The 21,654-nt window shown below is 43.4% G+C and overlaps 1 protein-coding gene across 2 annotated transcripts; it reads left to right on the top strand.

The window, feature by feature from the left end:
- Positions 1-78: 78 nt before the first annotated feature.
- Positions 79-20,631, top strand: LOC110983106 (nuclear pore complex protein Nup107-like). Of its 2 annotated transcripts, none has more exons than XM_087144826.1 (25): positions 79-279; positions 2,988-3,073; positions 3,475-3,578; positions 4,660-4,755; positions 4,889-4,983; positions 5,408-5,585; positions 6,281-6,452; positions 6,593-6,725; positions 7,102-7,262; positions 7,696-7,816; positions 8,503-8,656; positions 11,805-11,950; positions 12,587-12,732; positions 13,246-13,294; positions 13,651-13,720; positions 14,713-14,870; positions 15,051-15,147; positions 15,481-15,534; positions 15,822-15,937; positions 16,153-16,255; positions 17,023-17,183; positions 17,320-17,448; positions 18,148-18,258; positions 18,829-18,996; positions 19,393-20,631. In XM_087144826.1, exons 1-25 carry the CDS (start codon positions 121-123, stop codon positions 19,498-19,500), a joined length of 3,075 nt encoding a protein of 1,024 aa, XP_087000952.1. In that variant the 5' UTR covers positions 79-120; the 3' UTR covers positions 19,501-20,631. The 2 variants fall into 2 exon arrangements, with proteins under 2 accessions (XP_087000952.1, XP_022097754.2); XM_022242062.2 differs by having other exon boundaries at positions 80-279; positions 4,663-4,755.
- Positions 20,632-21,654: the final 1,023 nt, after the last annotated feature.

Raw genomic sequence — 21,654 nt, 5'->3', positions numbered from 1 at the left:
TTAATGTTTATCAGATTAAGTTTAATTAAACATTCTTATATGAAAATTTATGTACAGTGAAAGCTATTTTATTTCGATCGCGCCAAGCTGGCTAGTTTATGAAATGGCGATGAAATAACAATGGCGGGAGTCAGAAAGGAAGCGTGTGAGCCTTGGACATCGACAAGGCAGTCGCCGGTTGAGCACGGGCAGTACCAGACGAGGAGACCTGAAGGAGGAGATCGGTTGTCTGTGTCTTTTCAGGAACCAGTTGATACCACATTGGGCTACATATGGAAGGCATGAAAGACCTTTCTATTCTTGTTTGATTTTTTGCCTGCCAATGCCATGCTGCATGCCTTAGCTACAGTACAGACAACAAATGCTGCAGCTGCTTGCATGCTGAACTAGCCCAGTGGACGTCGTTTACATTGCAATTTCCATGCATTGCATTCAGCTAACGCCCAGGCTATGAAGTCCTCCTGTCATCGCGAAATTTTTTTCATTCTTTTTTTTTCTCACAGTTTTACCTGGTGGAGGCAGCTCAAATGTCGTTCACAAGTGCCTTGTATGATTATATATAATTATTAATATACGTTGGGTAAGGGCAAACCTGTTATATATAATTAACATCTCCCCAACGCAAAAATACATCTTGAAAATTGTTCGCGGTACCCGCTGCTCCATTTGACTCGGACCGGCCAGCCGATCCCGGCAAGCTCGGTGGTCGAGTGGTTAAGACATCTGCACTAGTAAGCAGGAGGTCGTGGGTTCGAGTCCCACCCGAGTAAGCTTGTGAGGTTTTTTTCGCAAGCTCTCGGACAAGCACTGAGCATACAGTGCTTATTAATATACGTTGGGTAAGGGCAAACCTGTTATATATAATTAACATCTCCCCAACGCAAAAATACATCTTGAAAATTGTTCGCGGTACCCGCTGCTCCATTTGACTCGGACCGGCCAGCCGATCCCGGCAAGCTCGGTGGTCGAGTGGTTAAGACATCTGCACTAGTAAGCAGGAGGTCGTGGGTTCGAGTCCCACCCGAGTAAGCTTGTGAGGTTTTTTTTCGCAAGCTCTCGGACAAGCACTGAGCACACAGTGCTTATTAATATACGTTGGGTAAGGGCAAACCTGTTATATATAATTAACATCTCCCCAACGCAAAAATACATCTTGAAAAAAAAAAAATACATCTTGAAAAATGCCTTGTATGATGTATGGCATGTATCCCAAAATTTGAGCCAAATAGACCTTTTCAATGTTCAGACGTTAGAAATGCATAGGTTTGGAGTGTTTGATTCCTCTTTTTCGAATTTTGGACGGGATCGGTCATACGACATTACATATGATCTAGTACAGTGACAACTATTTCAGAAAGCCACTAGGCACAGGTGGTGAAAAGGGCTTTGGTGAGTCTCTAGAATTTTTGACAACCGTCGTCACTTTACGAAGTATTGCCGCGGAGCGTTAGTATGACTGATCCCTGAGGAATACTAACGCTCCACTCAGTAGACCTGGGTTTGGATGACAAACATGCAATGCATTTTATGCACAACCCTATGGGAGAAGTGCACCTGCAAAATGTTAAATCAGTTTCCATTTTATTTCATACTCCAATTCAAGCCACCCCCTTCTGACAACGTGTTGCATTATTGATTTGGGATGAAGATATTCACAAACTTCGAAGTTTAAAGCTTGGCAGAGAAGGAAAAGTTGGAGAATCCCATCCAACAACACCACTTGTAGTCTTGGACCCTACTTTGACTAAGATCATGAATATTAATGCTCTATGGTCCAATCAAAATCACGATTTGTAGCTCATTCATACTGCATTGACCAGTCACCAGCCCATAGAGTGACTGGTACCCTTAAAAAAAGACAAAACCAAGGGTTATTTCTTTGCTTACAAACATTTGAAAACGTATATGAAAGTGTTTCTTGTATAATCTGGTAATACGCATACATCTGTGACTTACTAAGCAGATACATAAAAATATATAGTCGAAAACTGTAAACTGATTTCTGACTGGTTCACTTCCCCCATAGGGTTGTGTATAAAATGCACTGCTTGTTTGTCTACCAAACCCCTAACGCATTGCAAACGTCAAAAAGGTTTATTCCATAAATGCTGTGTTGAAATTACTAAATACCATGAATACGCCTACGCCCGTGGGATGATGTATTTTGCAGGAAATTTAGCGCAGCTGATCTACGAAAATCTTTTTTTATATTTTTAACATTTACCTGAGTTTCTACCAGTGGTCACATCACACCTTACTTTTGATGATCGTGACACCTGACATGAACATAACTGTCAGTGTAAGTCACTAGTTTTTTGGTTTTTTTGCAAAGCTGTTTGCGTTTATGTTTTGGAGTCGAGTTTTGGGCCAGTCCAAGTCAGATGTAGCAGCCTGCACTGCAAATTATTTCAAGATGTACATGTACTTTTGCATCAGGGATATGTGTCGGGAAATGTGAATTAACTTAAGTAGCCAAAAAAGAGCATTATAGCATTGGGTCAGATTTTAGACCGATAGACTATTTTGTGCTAGTTAAAATTTGAATAGAATGGGCAGTCACTGGAACATACTGTTCTCCATTACGTCCTTTTGATGTAATCTCCAGTTGGAATGTGGAACAGGGTTCGTGCACATATTTCAGTTGAGTAAACCTTGCTGAGGAGATTGTGTAGATATGCACCACGTTTTTGGTATTGCACCGTGTTAGATATTGAGAGAATCCATTGTCCCAGTACCAGAATAGAGCAGTGACCAGTCCTGACCATCCCTAGTGGCCTACGTTTTGCTTGAGAAACTCGAGCCGTGTTGAGCCCTGGCGATTTTAACAATTTTCAATGAGCTTTTTGTAGGGCCGAGTCTTCTCTTGACAGTCCAGAGCCAGTGCAAATGCAAGGCTCAAACAATCGTTCCCCATATTTATGTACATGTACACACGCACGTGATCAGCAAGTGTAACAGCAGTCCTGTTATGTTTTGTTTGCTTTCAGTATTCACAGGGGCAGAGTCAAGGATTTAATGCGGAAACAATGAACGAATCTGTGGACAGGAAACGGGCAGTTCGTCAAGGCCTGAGGTGATTAGTTTTTACCCTGCTTTGAACCCCTCCCCTAATCGCTCACCCTAAATAATAGGCCTTTTCACACTTCAGCCTGTCAACCCAGGTTGAACTCAACCCTAGGTGAATCTGTGACTCCCCTGGGTTGAAAGTTTGATTTTTCAACCTCGCTTTCAACCCGGTGTTTCAGGGTGAGTTCAACCTTGAAATGAGCACCAAAAATTTTCAACCTGGAACAGGGTTGAAGTCTGAGTTGAAATCAATCTCAGGGTTGACGCAGGGTTGAAAATTTTCAAGTATGAGTCATCAACCCCGAGATTTGTCTCATGTGAAAAGGCCTAAATGCAGCTTTGTTGAACACTCCAGCTCATTGACCCATTGTAAATGACTTTTTCTCTCCTTTGCTATGCCTTCTACAGACCAGGCAACCGGTTGTCATTTCCCAGTTCGCAATTTTCCAACTCCCCAGCACCCAGAGAGGAACACATGAGTCGGACCCTCAACCAAGAGCACATCAGGAGATGTATCCTTACCAAACATAAAGATTTTACTGTCAATTGATGTTCTAATGCTGTCTGCTGGTTGCTTTGTGTATGTAAAACAATCCTAAATAAGGATAACCCATCCTTTGTAGTGTGAGGCATTTGGGCCCTCACCTCACACTACAAAAATCGATCTCGTCATAATATCTACAACTCGTCACCAACACCATGAACTGACACACGTCTTCACTTTTGTGCTAGTTCGTGAAAAGCGTGATTAGAGCAGTTTTGGTTTCACGAAGTGACACAAATGTGTGTGCGGCGCATATTGTACACTCATGCATTATCGAACAATCTCGTTTTCATGAAGAAGCACAAATGTGTGTTTTTGTCAATATAGCATAGAAAAAAAGCTTTAAATGTCTAAAATGATTTTATTTTCCCCGTAAATGGGTGACTAAACTGAAGCAAAATGCTCTTAAAACTCGTAACTGTGTAAATTAAGGAGAACATCGATTTCTGAATAGGGCAAATCACGGAGCACGTAACGCAAGACATTTGTTCCTCTTCGTGAAAACGAAAAAAATCACATTTCTATAAAATACGCGTTGAAGCGCACACACATCTGTAGATTTGTGTTACTTCGTGGGGTTGGTGACGAAATACAAGATCTAAAGACACCAATATTGATTTTTAAATTATTATGAAAAGACAAGACAAGAACGGAATAATTATTAAAATCTTTAAAATATAGTTACAGAAATAGTTTTGAAAGAGTCAATTGCCCCAACCGCCCTTAAGACAACGAAACTGAGAATGCCCATTTAACATCCACAACTCTAGCAAAAATGCTGCGTGAGCTCATTTATTTCTCAAACCCTATTCTCCTTAGAGAGCCGCCGGATTGTGTCTCAAATGAGCAGGAAAATCTTTTGAGTTTGGGCTGGAGAAGAGCCAAAATGCACAAACAATTGAGGATGCGAATTTTGACTGCTGTGGCAGGAATCACATTGATTTTCCCCAAATTTGTTTACCAGTGACTTTCAGTGCAGATTCATGACTTAAGAATTAAAACTGTCTACCGAAGATTCCAATTGAAAGATTGAACCGTAACTTGTTCAGCAGCCATTGGTCTACTTGATCAAGCAACGGGCACAACTACCACCCCAGGGCATCCTGTACCCCGCACACCAGGCAGTGCACTCAAGCATAGCACATGTGAGTAATGATTCTAAGGAATGAGGTTGTTAGACACTTTCATCTGATGAACAAAATTGCTGCAGGAGTTTCAATCTTGTGCATATTCTTTTCTATACGTGTTTCAGTAATAACATTCTTATTTTGGCCGCAGATACACCAAGACGCCCCCCGACAGCCTCCCAGTTCGATGTCTCGGATTTAATGGGCCAGACGCCAAGCCGGTCCCTCATGACTCCAGGACCCACGGTAAGTTGGCACTGCCTGTTGGTGTACAAGATATCAAAACAGCTTCTGCTTCAAAAACGTCTTGAACACTGTGGACCCGTGCATTTATGAGATACCTCCAGTATGACGGACACGTTGCACTCAGTGGTGTTTTAGTGAAGACCATCTCAAGACCAGTCAAAGGAGCATGGCGAACAGTGGCAAAGGCATGCTTTTGTCGCAGTTCACTTGAATTGCTTGTGACCAAAATTCAGACGAGGTCTTGTGTTGGTCCTGTGATGGGGTCCCGAGATGGTCTTGGGAGTCTCAACTACCACACTGGTACACATGCACAGATTTTTTTGTGGAAAAATGCTCATTAATAACACAATCATACCTTTATCAAACAATATGCAGCGGTTCCGTGTGAAATGTTACTTCTTCCTGAACGTTCTACTTTCTTAAGTTCAACTTGTCAGCGGTCGACCAGACACGCCTCAACACCTCCCTGTTCCTGGCCACACCCCGGCAGCCCACTGCGGCAGACCTGGAATCCACTGCCGTTCAGACGCCAGGGGGTAGCACGGAAGACTTCACCAGCACCAATGTCCACCTCCTACTGGCGGAAGACCCAGGCATAGCAGGTACAGAAAGGAACTTTCATGTTCAGCATTGCACTCTTATCTTGAAAGACAACCAAATTTGTTGAGAAGCTCAGACTGACGATAGTCTTGGCGATGCCTTCTTTCACATGGCAGCTTTCCTTTAGAAGCTCAACATTGCAAGCTATTTGTCTAATGCTAAGGCTTAGTCAATTGGAATAACTGAATATCTGAATATTCAACCTTTTGATTGCATATTCAGCTGAATCGAAATGTCCACAAAAACAGGGAAGAAATTTACATGTTTGGTTTAAAGTGAGAATAGAAAATTAAGGGGAAAAATGTTTGGCTTTATTGTTGGTCTCGTGCTCTCAGCCTTTAAAGTTAACTTGTAACACCTCAAAGTATGCTTCTAGAATGCAATTTGGTTACCAAGTAATTGAAATTTTTCCTTTTTTTTATTTCACAGATTTTCACCTCTGAATATTTAATTTCAAAAAATGTATATATTTGTAACATTCAACAATCAATGGAATATATACAAAATGTCAAATGATCTGGACAGTTTTACCTGGATTTTTCATGAATTTTTTTCACTCATTCTCTTTATATCCTAAGCTGCTTTTAGTCCTCTGTAAGTCAACATCTGTGAAAAACAACAAAGTGTGTTTGACTTTCTAAGTCTCCTGCTTTGCTGACGGTATTTAGCCGCGTTATGTCTTATCTCTTGTATATAGCTTCCGAAGGACTTTTTGAGAAGTTCATGCAATGTTTCACCGAGCACCAGTCACCAACTGATGTTTTCACACTGGTGGCCAAGTACCAGGAGGTGTGCATGGAACAAGTGGACATGCTCAATAACCTTGTCCGGAAGGCAGGCGTGACGTCATCTTATGGCATTCCCAAGAAGTAAGTCACTTGAACAAAAACTAACATTCCAAACCCTTTCCCCAACTTTCTAATTCTGCAGTTTGAGACACTGTCCACCCATTTGAGACCGCTGCTCTTTTTTATTTTTTTTTTTCATTTTTTTTTTTTTTTTTGCCAAGGTTCGCCCGCACCGTCGAAGTCTTGCGCCTGCTTGACCAGGAGAAATGTTCATGGCGTCTGATTGGCTCGTTATATCAGGATAGACAGAGCGTGCTGGAGGATGACCAAGAGGATATGGACGTCAATTTAGAGGTAGGAACCACAGAGGGAGCTCTTCGGCATGTTTGCCAGCGCTCCTTGGGTGACACTTCCGATCATTCGACTGTAAAGTTTGCAAGATGTGTTGTACTTAAAGCATAAATTTTAGATGCATTTAAAAGCAGAGTGGATCCTTTTGGGAAGATCTTCAAAGGCCATCTCACAGTCTGGGCGAAGGCAAATAGGATCGCAACGCTGTTGTCACACAGCGTTGTGTGTCGCCGATTCGCAGTGCAAACACTTGCTATAGCGTCACATGTCAGCACTGACATTCCTATTGCCACTCAAGCCAAGTCTTCTGAAAGGTGCACATTTCCACGCTGTTCAGCGTCATGTTCTTAAAACCCAAATGTGGTGGTTCTCCGGACAGACGCCAAGCCAAAGTGAGAAGGACATCATGGAGGCCTTCTTTCTACGCAACAGCGAAGTCCGACAGAGCCAGATCGTGGTGGACTGGCTGGAGGAGAACGCCCAAGATGTCTTGAGATGCGGCTACGACAGGGCCGAGTTCTACTCTAAGTCCATCTGCTGGTAGGAATGAATCCCCCTTGAATCTGGTGAACAAATCTAAGAACAGGCTCACCAAGGGCCACATTGGTCAAGGTTTGGCAAACTAACTTCTAACTTCCAGTTGGTTATAATTCCCTTTGTTACATTCAGTACACATTAACTTCAAGCTTCCATTGGCCAATGTTGTACATATTCCTTGAAAGCCTTCAGATGGGGACATTTTATAATGCTTTCTTGCCTTGTTACTTTCATCTGTCTGATGGATTTGCTCCCTGTTTTACATTGGTTACCAAGTCTCAGAATATGTATGACCCTGCTAAACGTTCATGAATTTCACTTATCAGAGTCCTCTGAATTTCGACCAACCTGTGGAGTGGCACTGCCCAGTTCCATGTTCCTCATTTGCTATGTTTTGCTTCCTTGATTCAGAAGTCCATGTGTGGTCATATTTCAGGGAGAACACTCTCCATGGTCTCAAGCGGCAGGTTGGTACTGGCCAGCGACAGTCCTCACTGTCTCACCTGGACCCAGATGCCCCCATCAGAGAGAGCAAACCCTTGGCTGACCTTGACAAGGTGCATTCACAAAAAAAAACCTAATTGTGGAAGTAGTCAAGCCAGTGTGCACTTGGCGGGAAAACAGATTTTTTACCAGGAAGCATTTAGGTTGAGATCCACGCAAGTTGGAAGATGTTCCACTTCTGCAAATTCTCAGCATGAACATTTTTTCACGAATTTGTGTTCTCCTTGTTAAAGACTCCAAGATCACCATCGGGCATTCAACTAGTTGAAAATTCTTTATACCTGAACTGTATTTGGACTTCAGTTGCAGGGTGCAGCGGTATTTATAAGGTTAGATAAACCACCTCGGTCCAACTTTACAGCTTCACTTAATGCGTGCAAAAATCGCTGCTAATCTCAGTGGAATATCCCTAAAGCTCTCTGTGCTGTCGGTGTTCATGCGGACTTTCTGTATTAGCGCTGCAAGGACGGAGTGGTGGTCGCCAGTGGAGAATTTCTCAGCAGAGCCGCAAACCTAGGTGCCAGGTTTCAGATTTTGGAATGATGCAGTTCAAGACTTATTCTCGCCCAACGCCCTGTCTGTTTGCAACTAGCTCATTGATAATCCGAGGCTACTCCTATTTTGCATTGCTTCTGTATCCAGTGTTCCACTTTATTTTGCTAAAAGTGGAGTAGGCTATTCAGAAGTAAAACTGTACTTACGCTTTTTTTTTTTGCTCTTTCACTGGGGATCTCCGTAGGAGGATGAAGTGCGTCTCCTGCGCGAAGTGTTTGGCAACATCCGGGCGGGGCGGATGGAGGAAGCGCAGCGGCTCTGCCGGAAGTGCGGCCAGTCGTGGCGGGCAGCGACACTGGACGGCTGGAGGCTGTACGACGATCCCAACATCAGCGAAGGTAAACCCATATATCAATGAGTGCCTCAAAGCACCTTCTACTGGTAACATTCTGAAAGCGTCAGACAACAGCAGGCACTGAAAATCCTATGGTGTTCAGTTTTCTGAGTGTTTTCGAGAAGATTGCCTCAAAAGAAAGCTTTTAACCCAAATCCTAAGGGAGTCAGGTGTTTTACATCCATCACAAGTTTTCCAGTCCTAAATCACGTCAAGAGCTAGTAGGGGTGTGCATTTGCGGGTATTTTTAGAACCGGGTACCCGTTTTTTGTTAACATCGGGTACCCGGGTACCCGGAAAAGAGATCGCCTGATAATGGCATTGCGCGCAACCCGGTGGATCATGTGCCCGAAACACGGTTCTTTTTGGTACCTAGGAAGCAAGCAGAACATTGTTCTAAACGTCGGAGATAATCTCTCCTACCTTTTTTATCAAACGAAATTGTTACCTTCAGTTTTCAAATTTTGTGTGGGTGTATGAAACAGAAAAACAAATCTTCACGGGAAACGTCAGAAAAAAGAACAGAGCTGCAAACCACGTACATGATATACGCACCTGCAAACGCTCAAAGGAAATGTCCCGGATGCTGCATGACCACGGACACGCGGAACGCATGTGGCGTGCACGAATGGTGAGCGCTGGTCGTGTCACGTGCGGACCAGATCAGTGCTATGTACGTCACGGGTTAAAAGGCTCAAAGTTTTATGTACAAAAATACCACCGTAACTCGAACAATGCCCACACCATTACATCCACTTATTTTGAAGTTTCTGATTCAAAAAACCGCCACCAAAATGCTTCAAACGGCGTTGAAAGAATCGGAAGTCTAGATAGGGTCAGGAGTCATCGCAAGTTCATTTCTTTTCTGACGAGGACCAGCACGTTGCATAAATCAACGTAGCTGCAACTGTGTAATCCTGGCTTTCAAGACGCTGAAACTAACCTGATTGCAACGCGGGCCCAATTGTAGTCCCCTTCAGGCAGTCCAATCGCTGACACTGCAGCAGCCATGTGACCGTAAAAAGAAAGGTCATGTGACCACACATAAGGAAGCCCAAGTGAAAAAAAATAGCAGCGCTCCACGTTGTTAAATGACTAAGCGATACGAAAGTTTTGCCACACGAAGGTACGTACCACGATGAAGTGGTTTAGTTTGATAAATACTTTTCAGGATAACTCCATTCCCCTGAGGTTCAAATTGTCGAGATTTTAATGCATAAGTACTTGGACAAGTGATATTTGATTGGCCGACTGTATTATGACTTGCACCTGTCAACATTTCCTTTTTTTCGAATGAAAAAATACTTGGATTTGAAATGCTTTAGTACATACAGAAAAAATCATTCCTGCTTTTTTGGTCAATTCCTCATCCACAGTTCCGCTGAATCACTGAGGAAATTCAAGTTGCTTTAATTTAAAAATAATTTTGAAACGGAATATTTCTTAGTATAAAACTTAACTAAACTGGTTCTCTGACTCTTTGGGTTTGTAGCGCACATTTAGTGCTTTGATTACAAAAGAGGCCGATCAACCGCACAATTTGTACGTGATCACTACTTACCGCACGCGGCGTGGAGTCCCAGTACCGCAGGAATATTACACAGTCCGCTCTCGCTTCGTCGTCAATCCCAACATAAAGTAATTTTCATTCATATTGTTTTATTTGACAAAAATACTCTTAATTCAAACAGTAAGCACTACTTATTCTGCACAAAAGTCATTTAGGCCGACAGGGTTTGATAGTTACAAATACAGTCATGCAAGTGTACATCAACAGCGCTCCCCCCTCATAAGACAAAACTCCTTCGGTCTCTTGTTCATATAGGTTTGGTACAGTCATTTTCCTGCAGCTAAAAAATCCTCAAATTCGAGTGAAATATGGTCAGAAGTCAACTTTGTGTTTTGGATATACTTCAATTTTTTTTTTCGAAATCTAAGCTTTTATATTTGGATTCACAGGATCGATCGACGAAAGTGATGATGACACCTTTCCTAGTTCTGGATCGGTTTAGGATCTAGACAAAAACGTCTTCACAAATAAAAAGTAACCACACGAAAAATCCATTTTCAGCCAAAACCATTGTAAAAAGTTGCTTTTCTAATAGAGAATCTTTTAATTTTGAGAAAATTAGATGAAAAATAAGAATTCTAATGAATTAAAAAGGTAGAAATTGCGTACGGTTTGACTCGACTTTTAAACTGTACAGTGAGCTATCAACGTTATCCTCCCCGCGCCGCACAGTTGACGAACCCATTACGTCACATACATTTCTGCTGCGCCCGTGTAGTTGAGTTCGCAACGACTTTGCGTGGTAACGCCGCGCGATCCGAGAGTGGGGAAAAGCTTGCAGTTTTCGCTAAATTAACAAAAACGGAAACTCTAAAAAAGTCATTTTGATTAAGCGGACATTAGATGCAAAGGTTTATATGACTATTCAATTTAAAGAAATCTTTAAAATCACACGTAGCGAGTGACCTATCGCCCGTGAATTTTAGTGTTTTTTTCGCTCTTGTGAACTAGGAAATTCCGGAACTAGGAAAACGACTTGCGGTGCAATGGGCGGAGTGGGTAAAAAAATTAGCTGTCGATCTCCGAATTCAAGTTTCATGTATGACTGCGGGACCGGATTTTCATCGGCACGGTGGTTTTCCATGAAGTCTGTCCTTCAGTAAGAAATTTCACAGACATTTTATGCATGAATGTTTGTTCCTAATTTATTTACTTTTTTACGGGTACCCGGCCCGGAAAAATGGAACCGGGTTTTGAAATCGACGGGCGGGTACCCGGGTACCCGGCACAGGCCTAAGAGCTAGTCAAACGAGCTGTGACAAGCATTCCTTTGTCTTTTTCACCTGTAACCACAACTGGTCTTATGAAAGGACTGGTGCGGGGACTTTAGAAGGTGCCCGTGTTAGACTCGACTGCAGCAGTGTAAATGCTTTAGTGATCAAGGCTATGTAAGCCACAGGTCTCATATCTACAGTGTTTAAATTTGCCATCTCCATGCAACTTTTTCAGACATCAGCGTTGATGATAACATTGTGAGAACTCTTCTTGCACTGCATCCGGTTAAAATGTCATCACTGGATTTCCACAGCTTTACTCTCCACTTTCGTAAAATTGTTGATCGTTTGCCTTTTTCTTGGCACAGTGCCAGCCACAGGGGAGCTGCAGCACATTAAGGGCAACAAGTACCGTGACATCTGGAAGTCGGTGTGCTGGCGCATGGCAGAGGACGAGAGATTCAACGTGTACGAGCGGGCCATCTATGCCGCCCTCAGTGGGAATCTCAAAGAGGTGAGACAATGTTCATGGGCAGTTTGGCAACTGATCCTTTGTTGGTCGAGCACTCCACCTATTGTCAGTTGCCAGTGGGAACAATAGACCTATAACGTAATGATGTCACGCACTGTGTACGAGGTACGAGGTTTGAATATGATCTGTCAAGCCCCCATAGGAAAGCACGCGCGTAAACAAAGCTTAACGTCAGTATGTTTGAGGTCTGTTCTGAATACAGTGCATTGCCTGGAGATTACCATGCAGGCGCGATTTTTTTTCCTATGCACTGTGACAAAGTTGACATTTGTGCGCCAGTCGCGTAAGGATTTGGCAGCTGTTTTGTCTTCCGGTGCACAAGTTTAATTTTGTTTTTTTGTGGCAATGATGAGTTTTTTAAACCCTCAAAACCAAATCTTCCAATCATCCAATTATACTGAACAACATGTGGTTAATTGTAGGATACTGCATACAAGATGTCAATCACAAAGTTAAAATGACCTTTTTTGACGCAAATACTCCACGGTAGATGTGAGTTGATCCCGTTGTCTGAGAAATTTTAACCAATCCCATCCCCGAGTTTTTTCTAACCACACTCCTGTCTTCACCTCCATTCACCGCTTCTCTGTCTTGGTTCTTGCATTGTTCACATCCCAGCTCCTGCCGGCCTGCGATAGCTGGGATGACTGCCTGTGGGCCTACTTCAAGGTCTTTGTGGATCGCCAGGTGGAGCAGGAGATTCGGGACAAGCTGAACCTGAGCCGGGAGCTGGAAGCCCTGCCAGACGCTTACTATGAGAAAGAGTAGGTGGCCGTCGCCATATTTAGACCAATTTTTTTTTTTGTTTTCAAATTTGGCAAGGTTGGCTGGGGTTGAGTGGTAGGGATTCAAAAGTCACCGGTTCACATCCATCCCCTGGCCATATGATGTGTCTTCAAGCAAGCAACCTTACCCTACTTGCTTCTCTCCACCTAGGAGTGGGACTGGATGTTGGCATCAGCTCAGCTGGGAAGTACCCCAAAGTGGGTAATGATTCTTGATTCTGCCCAGGAGGGAACGAAATATCTTCTCATCAGTTCCCTCCTCAAGAAACTAGACAAGAATTTTGAAAACAGAAAAAAATGATAAATATCCCGCCCCAGCATCATCAACATTGATAACTGCCCCGGCAGGAAGTGGTTAAACACTGTGGGCATTCTTATCTTGTTCTGCTGTCAGCCGCAGGGGTCCTCATTAAACCTCTTAAGTGCTTCACGGTTACTACTCATTCAGCTCTTCAAACCCAAGTCATGCATTCTTTTTACATCTTTTTTCAGGCTCTCACCGTCAAGAATTTTTCAAGAGCTTCAGTCCCACCCAAGACAGGTAAAGCGAGAAAAGAAAGGAAAAATAAATACATTTTTGTTACTTGTTGAGCCCGATCCTGTACGAAACCGAAACCTGAGTGAAACCGTCTGGAACGCTTCAAAAATCAATGCCGCGCTGTTAACCAGTTGCACTCTGTGTACATTGGTCTTTATTGAAAGTGATGACAAGATGGGCTCAAAAATCCACCAGCCCTGACAAATTCCTCAAAAAGTAGGTCAGGGAGGTTTATCAGATGTGATTTGGTTACACTTAACTTGTTACTCGTCCGATGCCTTCTTTGGGTTATGGAGCATAAATATTGCCTTTTTCTTAAATTTATGAAAATCGGAATCCCTTTGTTACTTTTCTTGCAGATTGTTGAGATGCAGTCTAAGGAAAAACATCACATTATACAGAAGTTCATCATTCTTGGAGACGTTGATGGTAAGACGGGCCATAGGATGTGGTACATTCAGTTGTTAAGGACACATCATGAACAGTTCAGAATAGTCTCTTGTACGCTTCACTTTGCCCGATAGAAACTCTGTATTCAGTGGAATAGGAGATGGGTCATTGGCCACAGCTTGGCTGAGTAGAGGACTGTTTGCCGAAAAAGAATCGCAGGTGTCATTGGGATACTACAGTTTCTGTGGTTGACTTTTTCCCAGAGTGCTGACTTGTTGTAGCTTACAAACTGTGTACTTTCACTACCGATATCTTGTTAGATAGTGGAATTCAAAACAGTATTTTGTAGACAGGCGTGCTAGCATTCAAATATATATCTGAGCATCCTTACACAAATTCTCTGTTTCAGTACCATTTTTCGCAATTTGTTTATTTATCAGTTGCTAATATAAAGATTGGATCCAGTAAGTAAAACAAAGCCTGCTTAGATTTAAGAGCTCTGCAGTAACCCTTGATAGTGTTCCAGTCGTAGGGAATCTTGTCAGGAACTTGTCCAGGATTATTGCTCTGGCAACACCGGTGCCAGCTGCTATGTTGCAGATTTCTCAGCATTATATTAACCCCTCTATGCTGAAGTCACTCTTTGGGTCATTTGGTAAACATCTCAAAAAAGCACAGCTGTGTTGTGTTGTGTTGTGCACTGCATCAACTGTCCCTCACAGGAATATTAAATTGCACTTTTGTGCTGCCCAACAACTGTGCTTCACTGTTTCATGTGCATAACTGTGCAGTAAACCAAATGCCGTGAAGAGGACTGCACAAAAGACCCTGGGTCATTTTGTGCTGACAACCTACTGTGTACACACTGAACCTGTGCATGTTTGAGTTCCATGTAGAAACTGCATGCTCACCAGTGACTGTGGGCATTTGTGCACATTTGTGCTGTAAAACCATAGGAGGGTTAAGTTAGTGAAAGGAGGAAGGCTCATTCACGGCAAGTTTGTGTCGCACTCGGTGTTCTTGATACACAGCACTGATTGAGGAGATGGGTGATTGGATATATGACGATGTCAGCCGGCCCTCCCATCACTTGGTCCGCTTCATGGCCCACGTCGTCCTCTTCCTGCGCGCCCTAGGCCTCCAGACCAAAGATGCCATCTGCGTGGCCATCATTGAGGCCTACGTCAAGGTAGGATTGGCCCCCCCATGTGAGATGGTCCATGCCATTCTCTGACTTTAATAGGATTTGTTTTGGGCGGGGAGGTTACACCCAAGGGGAGTTTGGTTGTTGTTACTCTCGTCGACTCATTTGTGCCAAAACCGAATAGTTGTTGGGTCGGCATTATTGTTTTTTAATCGGTCATTTCAGGATTTGATCACCGAGAAGCACACCAAGCTGGTGGCTATGTACACAGCTCAGCTACCCTACGACATGCAGGTGTCTTGGTATGCCAGGTTCTTAGAGGGTGAGTCCTTTCTTTTACAGGCAACCCAGAGATCATTCCAGTTTCAGTGCTTGATTTCTCCTGGCTTTTCTTCAGTTTGATTATTGTCTTAACATGTTTTGTGTGGATCTGTGATCAGATTACGGGGAAGTGGTTTAGATTTCTAACCACTTCATCAAACTTGAAACCTTAAAAACGATGACAAGATTTATCTGTCCCGCAGAGATGAGCCCTTTTTCTGCTGTGACCTAAGTTTTATGCAGGGCCGTACTTGTAAATGGAAATTAGAATGCACAAGTTTCAACTTTTTTCCCCCTCACCGTATCCCTCCCGCTTGTCCAATTTGATTACCAGGTATCCACGACAAGGAGGAAAGGCAGCATTGTCTACACTTAGCTGAAGAGGCTGGTAAGTTGACTAGAAATCTAAAAGACAAATCAATACTGGGAACTGCTCGCTGGCTACAGTGACGGTGACCAAAAATGTATTTATTGGAAAAGGAAGAGGGCCTGACTGTTGATCCGAGCAGACGCTTTCTCAAATGCAGGAGAAAGATGCCCAGGAAATAGACGGGTTTCTATTTCCATCGTGTATTTCGTGTCTGGAAATCCATCATGTTTTCCAGAGAGGCTCACAGTTTCTTGTTTGAAATTTAATTCGGGATGCCCTGTCTGTTCGTGATTTCATCATTACAGGACTTGATGTTGCTCAGATAACCAAGACAGTCGTCGAGAATATCCGCACCAGGGACGAGAGTGAGTTCACGGCTCACACGCAGCGTTCGTCCTTACTGGAGGCAGCCACCTCAGCAGTACGTAGCCAATAGTATACTGAAAATGAAGACGGATGCAGAATTAAACCTGCAGATTTTTTGGGGGGGGCCATATTTGTGATAATGCCGTTCTGTTGTATTCGGATCTGGTAATATCAACATTTTGTCCAATGTCTTCAAATGTTCCCTGTGATACAAGTTCAAGCGTCAGTCTTCTGATTGGCTGACCATCACTTTGTTCTGTAACCATGTAGGAGGATCGTCGTAAGATCGAGGCCACTGATTGGTTGGTGTTTGATCCATCACAGCGAGCCGAGGCAGTCAAACAAAGCAACGCCATCATCAGGACATTCCTTGGTGAGACACAACTTGCCCCCAGAATCCTAAGTGTTTCTCCGTCTCATATCGTCAAGCCTGCTTGTAAACCACACTCTCAACCTTAATATTGTACATCTCTTTAAAAGCTATCTTGAAGCATCCCCTTGCATCTTAAGTTTTCCTGAATTTGTCTTCCAGCCTTGGCGAACAGAAAAACTCTCGATAGCTTTGTGTCCCTTAGTATTGTGTTTTGAAGACCTTTTTTCAGAGAGCTTTTTGGATAAGGGGTTGTTTAAGTTGAATGCAATTGGCTCATTCCACATGGGTAACGTTCTGTACATTTTGATTCAGAATTGAGGAGACACCACAAAATTGTGGCTTTCATATTGAATGGCTGTGTAGTTTTTGCAGAGTTCCAAGTACTTAGTTTGAATTGGGACTTGCATCCAGCACCAGCATTTGTGCTAAGTACAGAATAAGTGGTATCAGTTTCCGGTGTAAACCCCAAACAGTCTTGTAGGCAAGGCTACTAGAAGTCCTGTCACAAGTCCAGCCATAAGTCTTTTCATTTAGACCAGTCGTTAAAAAGAGGGTAAGCAGATACAAAGGAATACTTTTGTGTGAGCTCATTGTGAGTGGCCTGTGACTTGCCTTGTGACAGCATGGCTTGTGATGATGGCCTTGTCAAGGACTCCAGATGGACTCGACTGTAACATCGGCTTTGATAAACCACACCAAATGTTTGCACGTACTGTTCTTTTCCTATTCACATACCAACAAAGTTTCCCTGACAATTTTTCTTGCAGCCACCAAGAAGCACGACGCGGCCAAAGAAGTCTTCCACAAGATCCCAGCCGACTCCATCGATCTGATCTGCCGGAACTGGCAAGCTCAGGCCGGCCGGGAGAGACTTCCCGCCGAGGATGAGAACGCCGTCAATGAGTACCTCTGCATCAAAGCTTACCTAGTAAGTTTAGGAGGAATGGTCATCAGTTTGCTTTTCTTTATACAGGTTTTTTCTTTCGTCAGAGACGGCATAATCATCCAAATCATAATGTAGCAATTTTTGTAAGTCATATCTCTCTTCTCACCTTTTCTCACAGGATGCCCTGGACTCTTTCAATGACTGGTTCGAACACTACCACAACAAGCAACCGACGAAGCCCTCGGCGCCAGACAACGGCAATTTCCACGAGATGGTGCGCTTTGAGCACGAGCAGAAGGAGTATGAGGTATGGTTGACCCAGAGACCCCTTAGATAAAAGCTACCCTTCGTTAATTTTCTTCGGCATCCACGTGTAGAGCCCATCGCAAGACCGGTCCCATGTCACAGGGTGAACAATGACAAAGGAATGCTTTCGTTGCAGTTCATTTGAATGGCATGTGATTTGGCTTAGATTCGAGGCTGATTCATTTTGAAGAATTGAATTCAAATATTAAACTATTCGATCTTCGGTTGAATCAAATATTTGGTTGTACCAAATTCCCACAAAAGCAGAAACAAAAACGTGCATTTTTTATCGACAAAAAGTGAATAAGAGAAAAAGTTGACAGGCCAAATAATTGTTGACCTTGACGTTAGGCACACACAGTCAGGTGCCCTGAAGTTTACTCATAACACCTTCAAAATCCAATTTTATAACCAAATAATTGAATTTGTCTCTTTTGTTTCACTGAGTTTCTTCTCCGAATATTCAATTTTAAAAGTAAACATTTGTATATTTGACAGTTGATCAAATATGACTGCTAAGACTGGATTATATGTAACAGACTTGTAAAGGACTGGCAGGGATATGCAGTGGACTTGACTACAGCACTTTAATGATTGGCCGAAGACCCCAGGGTTACAGCTCTCTACTTTTTTTCTCTCAGTACCAATAGCTTAACAGTTCCACATTGTGACCAGAATCATTATGTTTTCTCTCCCGAAGCTTGAGCTGGAGAGGTGGCGACAAGCACTTGGAAGTCAGAGCATGGGTGTGAAGGAGTACATCTACAATGTGCTGCTGTTTGTTGATGGATGGATGGTTGACAAGAGAATGGTACGAACAGTTCACACGCAAAATGGTTTCATTCCCCAAATATCTCTAAAGTTGCATCAGAAGGACTAAAGAGAATTATTCTACTTTTCTGTCTACTACCTAGATAGTTTGACAGGGTCTCACTGTAATTGGGTGGGGTTGGGTTCGGTTGGGTTTGAGATGGATTGGGTTACGTTGGGGTAGGTTGGGTTTGAGTTTGGTAGGGTTGGGGTTGGGTTTTATTTAGGTTGGGTTGGGTGGGGTGGGGTTGGGTTTGAGTTGGGTTGGGTTACGTTGGGGTAGGTTGGGTTTGGGTTGGGTTGGGCTGGTCTGGTCTTGGTTGGGTTGGCTTAGTTTAGTTAAGCTGGGCTGGGCTGGGCTGGTCTTGGGTTGGATTGGTTTAGTTAAGGTGGGTTGGGTTGGCTTGGTTGAGTCGGGTAAAGTTGGATTGGGGTGAGGCAGGATTGGGTGGGGTGTATGGTGGGGTCAGGTTGTGCTGAGTCCGGTTGGAGTTCCAGAGTGACAACTTAGGGCTTTCCCCAATTCACTAGCTAGAGTTAGAGTGAGTAAGTGTCTCGACTTTTTTGACAGGATGGCAAGGTTGACGAGACACGCCTGGAGCAGATGAATGGCCTTCGGGAGCTGTGCTTGCCCATGCTATGTGTATTGCTTCACACAGTGCTCCACACCACAGAACAGTACAAGGAGTGCCTGGCCCTCGCTGATGTCCTAGCCTCCGAGGATAACCAGCTGTACAAGGTAAGCTTTTGCATCGTCAGTGGAAAGTCGGTTTAGATAATTCGCATGAGGGGGAGTTTCTCGTTCTTCGTTCTGGAGTTGGTCTTTGCCACCCTTCTGATCTGTTGATCAGATCAAATTTTCCTGAAATTTGACAACTGCGGGAGATTCCAAGAAGAACAGGTGGGAAGGAAGGATTGGACATCACTGGACTGTAGGGGGCACTGTTCATGGTAGCCTGCAGCCCTCGCAATGTGACATGATTCTTCTAGCAAGGATGGTGATTTATGTCAAACAGCGTACCACAGTCGAGAGTTGTACTAAAACCTCATTAACCCACTTTGATTGATAATCCAACTTTGATTTGTAGTCGGAGTTGGTCCGAGACAAATGACCTCTGACCCTTTCTCGCTGCAGGTGTTCAGACGGCCAGAGCTGCAGCAGTTCCTGTCCAAGCTGAGCGAGTCGTCGCTGCAGCTGCTGAACCAGAACCTGGACCCGCTGGGCTACGAACTTGTGTCCTGAGAGCATTTCGTGCCGTACAACACAGAGAATACGGTGGAGGGGGGTAATGAAGCATCACCCTTCCGTTATCATCAGAATTCCCACAAGTCATTGAAAATCCTGGGGGAAAGGTTGCCCTGGAAATTTGTGGGAAGTCTTGGAAAATTGGGGGGAAAATAGGGTGTCCTAGACTCCTATCGTCAGAGGGAAAAAAAGCCACGGAAAAATCACAGACATCAAGATCCTTCAAGGGTTATTTTTTATTAAACCCTTTTGATTATGGATATGGTAACATAATAATGATAAATTTGCAGGCTATGTAAGAGGTTGCTTTGGCATACTTCCGGCTCATAATATCAAACAATTTTTTCTCCGCGAAATGGGCATGAAATGTCTTGGAAATTGTTATATTTAAAGTCCCGGAGGTGTCGTTGATTTTTTTTTCAGATTTCCGGCGGAACCCTTTATCATGCAAGTGACACGGTCATGAATTGATCTTGAAGTAGTCTGTCTCCCCAATGATTTTGAAAATCTAGTCTGTCTCCCCAAAGATTTTGAAAATCTAGTCTGTCTCCCCAATGATTTTGAAAATCTAGTCTGTCTCCCCAATGATTTTGAAAATCTGAATTTGACAATGAGCTCTCAAGCCTGAGGCTGGCCCCTCAACAAACCTGGCGTATTGGAAATGTATGGGAACTGTTGAACAGTTTTGGGTAGCCGGTTGGGGTGAGTGTGACCCTAGTGTTTCAAGCCTTTGTGAAAGCCTCTTGGTCTTTTGTCTAGTCTTGGGTTCAAGACGTTAGTGCTTGATAGCGGACACCGTACATAGCGCCCCCTAACGACTGAAGGCGGACGGAGTACACTGTTCGAAACGTCGAGTTATTCCCCTATTCTTCTCAGAACCACACATACTCAAGAAAGAGATTTATCCATGATGAAACAGCAATCGCTTTACTTGTATAGATCATTGACGTCTTGGGCTAAGACTACCTTTCGTCCGACAGCTAAATCAATTCAGAAACACGTTTCTGCCAAAGGGACTTGTCCGTATGTGTGGGTTATATTGTACAGACTTTTGTTCTGGCCCTTTTAATAAGAAAAGTGCTGGAAAATTTGTCAGAAATAAAGAAACATTTGTTACAAGCACTTTGACATATGGTAGATAACGCTCGGTGTTTTCCCATTGGTACTTTTAGTATTGTGCAAATTTAAAAGTGACTCAGATCTACACGTCGTGTGCACTTAAAGAAAAGACAGAATTGGTAAAGGAGGGAAAGGATTTTTCTCGAGTTACGGACAGTGGCCCAAGTTCCTGGCACCAAAAACACTCAACCCTTGGATTTATTAGAGAAAAGCCTCATTGTTCCCAGTAAAGGGATTGGGGGAATGATAAATGCTACCATTTGACTGATTAATTTTAGTTATAAAGAATTCACCAATCACTTTGTGTACACATTTGGGTTATCGCCCAGCTTAACCTGTTTTGACTGATAACTGACCGAATTGGCGCCAACGCAAATGTAGAAGGGGGTCGAATTCGAAGTTGGAGGACAAATTCCGTACGGAAGTCAAGAATTTCATCGTGACTGTAATCTCACCAGCCGAACTTGTATCATATTTCACCGTGGCCAGTATCCAGTAGCGAACCTTTTATCATCCCAAAGCTGTGACCCTTGACAGTCGACAATAATTAAGGGTTAAAATGAACTGTGTTATCGGTAAATGAAGAGCTTTAAGTGGGAAAAAATTCAACGTGGCCAGCATCAAAAGGCGTGCCGCATGAGCTGTTTTTGTTTTCCCCCGGTCCCCGAGTTAAACCTGCGCATCACGTGGAACACTTCCAAAACTCTGCTGTCCCTTTTCCCATGCGGCTAACCAATATTATCATGTCACATGTATTCCCATAGGGAATTCTGTTAACCTCGTAACTGTCCCCATGCCAAAGCCGATCGACTCGAGTTCCCAGTGCGAACACTGTCAGACCGCCAGCTGGAGTCCTGTTTCGTGAACTGAAAAAAAAAATTCCCGACGAGACTTCTGGTAGCCTTGCGCTGCTGTTTTTTTTTGTTTTTTTTTTTCTGATCGCTCAACTCCCTGAGTTTGGCCTCTTGCTACAGCTTTGGGTTTCGCTTCAAAGGGGGTGAAAATGTGCCATTTTTGTCACCTATATTTAGG

This window comes from Acanthaster planci, linkage group LG13 (assembly GCF_054643075.1).
Source record: "Acanthaster planci isolate LZ-2023a linkage group LG13, COTS_SCS, whole genome shotgun sequence".
Taxonomy (NCBI): Eukaryota; Metazoa; Echinodermata; class Asteroidea; order Valvatida; family Acanthasteridae; genus Acanthaster; species Acanthaster planci.
This window is presented reverse-complemented; position numbering and strand designations above follow the sequence as displayed.

Coding starts and splice junctions, on each gene's coding strand:
- LOC110983106 (XM_087144826.1), top strand. CDS start 121: ATGGCGGGAGTCAGAAAGGAAGCGTGTGAGCCTTGGACATCGACAAGG. Junction 16,256..17,022: donor CATCATCAGGACATTCCTTG/GTGAGACACAAC, acceptor TTTTTCTTGCAG/CCACCAAGAAGCACGACGCG. Junction 17,449..18,147: donor ACGAGCAGAAGGAGTATGAG/GTATGGTTGACC, acceptor TCTCTCCCGAAG/CTTGAGCTGGAGAGGTGGCG.